This window comes from Dipteris shenzhenensis, chromosome 14, assembly GCF_047967505.1.
Source record: "Dipteris shenzhenensis isolate YYH24624 ecotype China chromosome 14, Dip_SZ_1.0, whole genome shotgun sequence".
Classification (NCBI taxonomy): domain Eukaryota; kingdom Viridiplantae; phylum Streptophyta; class Polypodiopsida; order Gleicheniales; family Dipteridaceae; genus Dipteris; species Dipteris shenzhenensis.
Window position 1 is genome coordinate 51,807,557 of NC_141609.1, and position 9,741 is coordinate 51,817,297.

Below are 9,741 nucleotides of genomic sequence, written 5' to 3' on the forward strand. Positions count from 1 at the left end.
TTCATTGTGTATCCTATTTGCAAGCTTTGGCAGTTAGCATGTTCCGTGTGGGAATATGTTTTTGGTTTCTCTAGGAGATATGTCACATGCAGGCAATGGTTGCTAGGTAGATGGCATGTCTTGAGTACAATCTCATTCCTTAGGCAGGGGTTGGGAATCCATGCTTGGAATGGGAAGTATCCCTGGAACCCCGAGAGGAATTGTACAAGTGTGACTGCCATAGTGTTTGCTATGTTGTGATGCTAGTTCTCGTATGGGAATCAAGTTGATGTCTCAGGGTGTATGCTATCAATAGGGTGAGAGACTATAAGTCATGGCAGTCCTGGACAGTGGAGAAAGCTCTTGTATGCTTTCCTTTTCTACTTTGAGCCGATAGATGGCTAATTGGGCACAGGTGTCAGCTATGGGGAATTGTGTGGCCAAGTGTATATACTTAGATGAATCCAGAAACATTCCCAAACTCCTCTAAAAACACAACATAGTGCAGTTTCAATCTCATGATAATCACGCACGAGGTTGAAAACAATAAACTCCATCATGCATAGCAGGGACTAGCTACTATGACATCCCCACTGACGTCATCAATGCCCAATAGTGGGTGTAGACCATAGTATAAAAATATGCTCTCACACATACAAATCCACACACCCACACATACTTGAGCATCCATCTATACAAAGTCTTCGTACTGAGTTTCTGTTGGCAATCCAGAGGTGAAGGGCAGACTCAGCCATGACAAAGGCTAGCACTAAAGGAGAAGGCTAATCAAAAGGTAGTCCAAAATCTGTTCATTCAAGCTACAACTGCTTGTGTGGCCAAGTGTGGTTACTAGTGACGGTTCTGGGCTGTGGGCAAGCTTTCTGGATTAGGGATGGAGTCTTACGGAATGAACAATAAAGGCTATGCCAAGGTATGTGGATGCCCAATGGGATGTGGAATGCTCATAGTTGTAAGGAGAAATGTATACTTTATGTAACCTGGGATTCTGGGTCTCACTTAATTAAAGAAATACCGAAAGGGGCACCAAGGTTTGGGGCCAATCTGTGTCTTTTTCTTGATGCAGGGGCACTCTAGCTCCCAGTATGCTGACAATACTTTTGTTAATGTAACAGTGTCGACTAGTTACTTGTTAGTTTTACTGCCCTTTCATTTATTGAAGGCCAGTTTCACCTAAGCATCTTGTTCTTCTTTGGCACAATCACAATCGGTAACACCCAATCCACGTGCTCGATTTCATAAATGAATTATGAAGCCGAGATCCAATAATTTTTCTAGTTTCGCTAATAGGTCCGGTATGTATTGCAGCTTAGGGGGAAATCCCTTACATATTTCTCCGTAGGACCAAGCCACGCAATCTCTATATTCCATCAGTAGTTTTCAGTTCTTTACAGAAGCTAATCTAACGTGAGTCAACACTAGGCTCCTTATGTAGTCTCATACAGATGTATCCATAGTCACAAGAAACGTTTCGTCCGTTTCGTTGTTTCGAGGTTTCGACAGGTTTTGTTTCGTTTCGTTTCGAATCATCGGACGAAACGGATAGGTTTCGAAATGATACTTGATATATACAAGGATAGGGGCAGATAAGACATGTTATATTCAAGTTTAGAGTGAACAAAGAGAAATACAAGTGTCAAGTGACAAGTCCTTAGTCAAGACACCCAGTGTCTAGCCTCTAGGTAATCCAAAACACAAACACATTCAGGAATCAGAATTCAAGTCTCCTTTCTCAAGTTTCAAATTTAGACCAATTAATATTTATGGAGTCAAAACTTAAAAGCATATTGACATTGGACATTGGATTCTAGCATCTAGACTCTAGAGATATGAACATCATTGATTCATTGAAATTTGAATCTAGATATATGAGTCATTACTTTCCAAAATGTCAAGTAAATATAAGTTCCCAAAATAGACATATGAAATAATAAGTTCCCAAAGTGACGAGTTGTAAGCTCAAACTTCAAAGTTCCAAAAATGAGTAGCATGAGTGATAACAAATCATAATTTGAAACTACTCAGTGCTCACTACTCTCTCTACCCAGTTCACTATCACTATCTGCATCTTCATCTGTGGATTCTGTGCCATCGGAACTCTCTTCCTCCTCTACCCTTGCTACCATCTCCTCAAAGGAATCACTACTATGACCACTAGTAGCAAGGGTACGACCACGATCTCGTCGGCGTCTATAACAGCGTGGTGAAGATGAAGTGCCAATGCTTGCAATCAAGGGTGGTGCACTAGTAGATGCTTGTGCAATAACCCTTGATTGCGAACGTGTGACACGTCGAAAGCGTGCCTCATCCTCTCGAAGGAAATCATATGCTATATCCTCATCGCTGCGCCTTTGGATGAATGATATATCAATATTCTCCCCTCGAGCCAAGCCTTGCTCAAGCTTTCTTAGAACTTCAGGATCAACCTCTTTCACCTTCCAATGTAACACTTCAGCCCCTTCAGCCCCACTGGTACTTTCTTTGTCTTTGAACCGCTCCAAGAGACGAAGGTTGGCATTTACATAGACCAACCTATCAAGCTGTGATGTGCTCAATCTGTAACATGATACATGATTACATCACATAAAACGTAAATATTTTGAACTAAAACAAGATTGAAAATGCATCTAGAATCTAGATTCTAAGTAGTCATGATTCGTAAAATTGGAGAAGACTCAAGACTCAAGAAATGCATCCAACCATTCATAACTTATAAGTTGGATTACCTATTTCTTTTCTTAGTATGGATGTCCGCACATATGCTCCATATGCGCTCAGCTGATCCACTAGTACAATCCTGTGATAAAACTCGAAGAGCTAATCTTTGCAAAGTGGGAGTAAGTCGCCCATTTATCTCCCACCATGATACAGCAAATTTCCTTTGCTCTAGACTCATAGCCACATCTCGCCTGAATTGGCTACGGTCATGAACATAGAGGACAGACTCTCTTTCAATCCTATAAGTTGAGTCATGGACATTGCTTTAGTGTTAGATAGGAATTAGGATAATGATTCATGAAGTAGACTTTAAAGGCATGCATGCCAGAGTCAAAAGAGGTTGCAAGTAAAAGCTAATTGATCGTACAATATACTAGAGTCTAGAATTAAGAATCAAGATACTTAGAAGTTAGTACTCACATTCCTTGCTCTTCAGAGGGGATAACTGTATCCACATAGGATGTCCATCCATTCATAAGAACAATATCGGACCAATGACTTTCCTGCTTGTACAATGGATGCACCATGTAGGAAACAATATGGATTGGTTTATGAAACCAGTTCCATCTTTTTGTCCATATGGCACGAAGATCATCCGCCCTGTAAATTGCAATATATTAAATTTCAATACTATGTATAAATAAACATTCTCTAAATTCTATGTAGTAGCTCATGAGTCATGATAGAATCACTAAAGAGTTTGCATACCTATGACTTGAGAGAGATCTACAATTGAGCATACTCTCTTTAAGCATTTGCATGTAGTGATAAAGATGACTCATTGTACTTCCCTCATGGTCAAATAATCTTAAAATGAAGTACAAAGGTGCAATGGCAGCCTTTATGGCTGCAGCTTCTTCCCAAAACATACTGTCCAAGATGTATGAAGTGATTGTACATGCCTCTGCTTTGCGGCTTCCTCTCCAAGCTTCCCACTCTTCACTACAAACGAGACGCCTAAGCGCATCTTTCGTTTGTGTCATCCTACAAGTTTAGGACAAGTTAAGAATCAAAATTTGAATACATAAGTATTAAGAATTGAAAATTGAAATTAACTCTCAATTGCTAGCTAAAAAAGGATGTTGACTTACCTTTGAAGAACAAGAAAGAGATAGCCAAATCTTGTCTTAGATGGCTTCACAAGATCATACTTGCATACTGCTCTGAAAAGAGCTAATGCAATGCTCTTTCTTGTTATGAACTTGATGATTTGGCTTGCTTTATTAAGAGTAGATTGCACCCAATCCAACTTGGCAATGTCCTCCATCATCAAGTCCATCGAGTGAGAAGCACATGGAGTCCAAACAATGCTTTTATAATCTCTCTCAACCAATTCTCCCATCTTGGCACAATTGGAGCCATTGTCAGTAATAATTTGGACCACATTTTCTGGCCCAACCTCCTCAATGGCATTTTTAATGTGTCCATAAATCCATTCCCCAGTGATACTCAAGCCAGGGGTGGAGGCATCAACTACACGAAGTAATGTAGTGCCAGCACAAGATGAGACCAAGATATTTATCATGTGGCGCCGCCGCTGGCCACATTGCCAAGTCACAAGAATCAAGATCCATAAGTAAATCATACATTTGTTGTTAATACTAAAATCAGCCACCACAAATCTTACCAAAGACTCAAGAGTCAAGAGTGAAGGGTTGTACTTATAACTTACAGTGTCACTCCATCCATCTGACACGATGCTACAACCATATCGCTCCCAACAAGCTCTCAAACCCACAAGCTCCTCTTGAATCTGCCTCACTTGGTTTGTCAAGTGTGTAGTTCTCAAGGACTCACAATTTGCTGGTTGTAGACCTGTAGCTCCTGCTGCGGCTGCTGCCACAAGTGCACGATGGAACTTTTGGTATGCTGGACATCGAGCTATGTTGAAAGCAAGGTTGCATTGATAGAAGAAACGATGCTCAGCTATTTGAGCCTCTTGCTTCAACTTTGGAGCAAAGCTAGCATCAAGGGTGATTTGGCGCCTTGGCAGGTCTCTTCCCCTCTTTCTTGTTGTTGCAGCCTTGAGATGAATATGGGAGGATGTTGGGATCCTCTCATGACCCACAGCAACACTAACAAAGCTTGATGAATGTGGAGAAGCCACAACATTCGAGGGAGCTTCATCTGCATTGACATTGGGTAAAGACTCACCAATGTTAGAAGACTCCGGGGTGATATGAACTTGGGAAGAAGCCCCAGTATTACTTTGAGAAGACACTTGAACTGAGGTTCTTGTTGAAGTAGAGGCCCCTCTTTTCAGCGCTTCACTTTCCTTGGCTTCTTGCACCTTCCCATCAATTATCTCCGAAGGCAAAGGTAGAAGGAGCAATGACCGGACCTCTTCAAACTTTGATGGCAATCCACCATGGGCCAAAAAAATACCTTCTGGAACATGAGTGCAGCCATGTGTTCCTTGAGCTCTCTCCCAAATGTAATGTGCCTTCACCCGGTTTGATGCTCCTCGAATTGTTTCCCCACAATACTTGCAAACCACACATTTTGTGCCAGAAGTACCATATTTGCTAATGAGAACTGAATCTTGCCAAACATCACGCTGAGTGGGAGACTTGCGAGGAGGCATGATGGAGAAGGCCTTGAAATTTGGGAAGAAACAGAGAATTGGGGCAAATTGGGCTGTTGCTCCTTGATCCAGGTGCTGTTCCTTGAGCAGAACCAAAAAACAGCAGCAACAAAGGGGATGGTGGGCAGGACTGTCGATGGCAGCAGGCTGCAGGCCCTAGGCGTGGACGGTCACCGGTAGGAGTCGAATGATGAATCTCGATTGCAGCTTGTAGATCGTTGATGGCGTCAGAGCGTGGGAGTCGATTGCAGGCCTTGTGATAGTGGTAGCTAGCAGCAGCTAGCTTGAGCCTTGCAAGCAGCCTGCAAGTCAAAGGAGCAGCGGCGGTGCTGGGCTGCAGGTCAACGCCGAATGGAGCAGCGTCACGAGCTACAAGCTCACGTGAGCGCTCACCGTAGGTAGCATAGGGAGCAGAAGCGGGCAGCGGACTAGCAACAAATTCAGGCGGGAGGATCGCAATCGATTCGAGAAGGGCAGAAACAAAAAAACGGGCGAAATCGCCATTTTGAGATTTGGGCGAAACACGCGTTTCGTTGGGAGCGTTTCGAATTGTTTTGAAACGTTTCGGCACGAAACGTTTCGTCCTGTTTCGACAGGACGAAACGCGTTTTCATGTGACTATGGATGTATCTAAAATTTAAGACAGCATCATGGCAAACATATGCAATTATAAGAATTGTATATTACATATTTCACCATACTTCCAGAAGAAGAAGAAGACTTTCAACTAACAATGCAGTAACAAACATGGAAGAAAATGACTAAATGGGTGTAATTCATTCAAGCAGCTATGTGGGCAAAGATTTCAAGAACTATACTTGTTTGGCCCTGCAGAGCAATGAGCATATTGTAACACCCATGAAATGGTGCCCTCTTTGATTACTACGAGGTAAATTCTTCATGGATCTGCCAGGCTGCCTCACTAGCTATAAATATTGACATGGGCATGAACCTCAGACATGCATCTTTTTGCTACAGACATCCCCTGCCTTTCTTTAATACTCTCTGGAATCCTGAACACATCCTGTTTTCTGGGTGTACTAGAATTTCCATAAAGATCCATGAACCGTTTATCTAATACTCTCTGCAACCCCATGTCTACTCTATTTTGTGGGTCCCACATCATCCACAGAAGATTTATATATCCTAACAGTCATATCCATCGATCTGCAGGGTTGCGGCTTCTTGTCCCACATCATGATTAACAGCTCTGCTGCAGCATTCCCCGTACCATTGCAAAGTAGATGTTTGATAGCATGAGGTACGGCACAGCATTCTCTGGATCCTTGTCGAAAAGACGTTTAGCAATGCGTTTACCTCTCTCTATGTCAACTTGATATCTGCAGGCACTAAGCAAGGACATTAACGACATGACTGTGGGCTGAAATGGCATGCTGTTGATCATTTCCTCTGCGTCATTCAACCTACCTGCCCTCCCAAGTAGATCAATCATGCAACTGTAATGGTCTGCAGTAGGTCTGATGCCATGACATTGATGCATCAAAGAGAAGCATTGGCAACCCTCATTGACTAGGCCAACATGGCTACAAGCAGAAAGAAGACTGATAAAAGTGACCATATTTGGTGCAATTCCTTCAAGCTGCATTTGAACAAAGTTTTGAATGACTTCCTTGGCCTGGCCATGTTGGGCATATGCAGCAATTATTGCATTCCAGGAGATCACATCCCTTTCCAGTAATTTGTCAAAGCATCTCTGTGCACAGATCATGCTGCCACATTTAGCATACATATTCACCAGTGCAGTCCCCAGGATGATGTCCGACTCATATTTGCTGCCAATTATGCTCGCATGCACTAGCATGCCTTCAGAAAGAGCCATCTGACTGGTGCATGCATCAAGAATGCTTCCTAAGGTGAAACTATCTGGCATTAGTCCTTCATGCTGCATAAGGTTATAGAGAAGTAGTGCCTCCTTGCCCTGCCCATTTTGAGCGTATACTGTGATCATGGCACTCCATGAGACCAAATTCCGCTCGCATAGATTGTCAAACACCCTCTTTGCACTTTCTACATTGCCACACTTGCCATACATATTCACAAGAGCCGTCCCCACAACAGTATTAGAGTGACACCCACTGCCCATGATACGGCCATGAATCTGCTCCCCTTCAGCTCGGCTGTCACAAGCATCAAGAATGCTGATAAACGAGACTTTGTCAGCCAGTTCTCCTTCCTGTTGCATTTGATCGAAAAGTTGGAGAGCATTTTTACCCTGCCCATTCTGGCCATATGCTGCAATCATGGCAGTCCAAGTGAAGAGGTCCCGCTGGGGCATTTTGCCAAATATTGTCTGCGCATCCATCCACCTGCTGCACTTGCCATACAAGTTGATGAGAGAATTGCCGATCGCAAGATCTACCCCCAAACCACTGACCAAAATTTGTTTGTGTATAAGTGCACCTTCACTTATAGCTCTTAAGCTTGCACATGCAGAAAGGCAGCTTAGAAAAGTGACTTTGTTTGGCGTAATAAGTTCCCGTTTCATTTGGTTGAATATAAGGAGGGCCTCTCTGCCCTGCTCATGTAGGGCATATGATGAAATGAGGGCATTCCAAGAGACCACATTCCGTTCATGCATTGTATCAAAAACATGTTGGGCATTCTCCAAGGTCCCACGCTTGCCATACATACTAATAAGCGCATTACCTAGAATGATTTCAGATTTGAGTCCGTTGTCCATGATGCGCGAGTGAATTTGAACACCTTCAGCTGAAGTGACATCACGGCAAGCACCCGCAGAAAGAGTTTCAACAAAGGTCACCGTGTTTGGAATTTCTCCTTCACATTGCATCCGGTCAAAGAGGCCGAGGGCTTCGTTCCCCTGCCCATGCTGGACATACACAGAGATCATTGCATTCCACGTGATGCCATCCCTCTGTGGCATTTTTTCAAACATCTTCAGCGCGTCCCCTGGGCTATCACATTTCCCATACATGCTGATCAAGACAGTTCCTACAACGATGTCAGACTCAAATCCCTTCTCCTTAATTAAAGCGTGTATCCATTTTGCTTCGGCCAGGGTTACATGACTCGCACACGCAGATAAAATCATTACCAACGTGACCTTGTCGGGAGTTACCCCTTGCCTTTGCAATTGCTTAAAAAGCTGGAAAGCTTCCCTACCCTGGCCTTGTTGGGCGTACGCTCTTATCAGCGTGTTCCAGGATAAGACAGTGCAAGGATATATCGTTAGTAACAATGAGCGTGCATCATCTAAAGCGCCACATTTGGCATATAGATCCACAAGAAGGCCCTCTAAATATGTGTCTCGCTCTAGTCCGGATTTAATAATGTGACCATGGACGCATTTCCCATCCAAAAGGGCATTTGCACTTGCAAACGACCGCAATAGGAAGGCAAGAGGAGCTGAACTTGCCGGCACGTCAGATACCTTTGGTCGATCAAGAGGCTCCATCCAGGACTCATGGCTTGGATTCTTTTCAAAGTTTTCTCTGCAATAAATCTTCTCTCTGGCCCTCCTTCGATATGTCCAATGGGGGAAATCCTGAAAGCCTTGCAACTGCCTTCCCGCCATCTACTTTGGAGAGTAAAAGCGACATCCCCAGGTCGCCGGGACCGTCACCCAAGTGGGTCGGCGGAGTCATCGCAAGGAGGAGCAGACGGTCTCTGCTTGGGTTGGCGGCGATGGCGGTATTCCAGTGTGGTTGGGAAACCGACGAAGGCGCTCTTTCACATCATTTTGTGAAAAGCCTCACCGCCCTTCTAAGTTCTCACATTAAAATTAACCATCACTTGCACCCTGACCCGTCTCCCACGGTTTACCGACCCACCTTCATGTTCTGAATTGGGATCATATGAATAAGGTTTAAGGTTTTATTTATAAATCTCAATATTAAAAATGCTTTTTAAAAGTTTTCAAACTAGGTAGCATTACATACATCTCTCTCTCTCTCACACAGCTATATATGTGTGTGTGTAGTCCTCATTAGAAGAACACAATGATACAAAACAAAGTATTAAGGCCTCCAACCCAATATGAAAGTCAAAATGATACGCATAAGCGCATATCCATATACAAAATAGTATATCTATGTAGAACTCCCCCAATGAAAGGATATTGTAGATCTTCCCTCTACAATATAAAAGCCGCTAATTAAAAAAGACGTCGTCTATGTAGTATTTCGAGAGTACTTGGTCGACGCCTATACTCTAGACTTTCAGTGATGCAACTTGTACCTACGCAAGTTTTTTTTAATTAAGATTAAAAATAATAAATATTCAATAAAAAAGTAATCAACCTTAGGATACTTACTTTCGCGCATTGGTGGTCGCATAATAAGTGGTGGTCATCGCCTAATAAGCGTCAAAAAGCTATATGCGTAATCACCTTTTGTGGCCCTAATAAAAACATGCCAAGGCCCATGTAGTCTGTATCCTAAGCAACTTACAAAGATTGTGTG

The 9,741-nt window shown here is 43.1% G+C and overlaps 2 protein-coding genes across 2 annotated transcripts; both read right to left on the bottom strand.

Annotated features, from left to right (window-relative positions):
- Positions 1–2,018: 2,018 nt before the first annotated feature.
- On the bottom strand, positions 2,019–3,698 carry LOC147894800 (uncharacterized). Its single transcript, XM_087385376.1, has 4 exons — positions 3,424–3,698; positions 3,136–3,315; positions 2,724–2,954; positions 2,019–2,553 (listed from the first exon to the last, which is right to left on the bottom strand). The coding sequence occupies exons 1-4, from the start codon at positions 3,696–3,698 to the stop codon at positions 2,019–2,021; spliced, it is 1,221 nt and encodes a 406-aa protein (XP_087241502.1).
- A 2,374-nt stretch (positions 3,699–6,072) lies between these two features.
- Positions 6,073–9,054, bottom strand: LOC147894801 (pentatricopeptide repeat-containing protein At5g39350-like). Its single transcript, XM_087385239.1, has one exon. The coding sequence runs from the start codon at positions 8,853–8,855 to the stop codon at positions 6,501–6,503; it is 2,355 nt and encodes a 784-aa protein (XP_087241365.1). The 5' UTR covers positions 8,856–9,054; the 3' UTR covers positions 6,073–6,500.
- Between the last annotated feature and the right edge of the window lie 687 nt (positions 9,055–9,741).

Excerpts from the sequence above, each read along its gene's own strand:
- LOC147894800 (XM_087385376.1), bottom strand. The coding sequence starts at position 3,698 with ATGACACAAACGAAAGATGCGCTTAGGCGTCTCGTTTGTAGTGAAGAG. Across the intron at positions 3,316-3,423 it reads AGATCTCTCTCAAGTCATAG|GGCGGATGATCTTCGTGCCA; the intron begins GTATGCAAACTC and ends TGCAATTTACAG. Across the intron at positions 2,955-3,135 it reads CCCTCTGAAGAGCAAGGAAT|GATTGAAAGAGAGTCTGTCC; the intron begins GTGAGTACTAAC and ends CTCAACTTATAG.
- LOC147894801 (XM_087385239.1), bottom strand. The coding sequence starts at position 8,855 with ATGGCGGGAAGGCAGTTGCAAGGCTTTCAGGATTTCCCCCATTGGACA.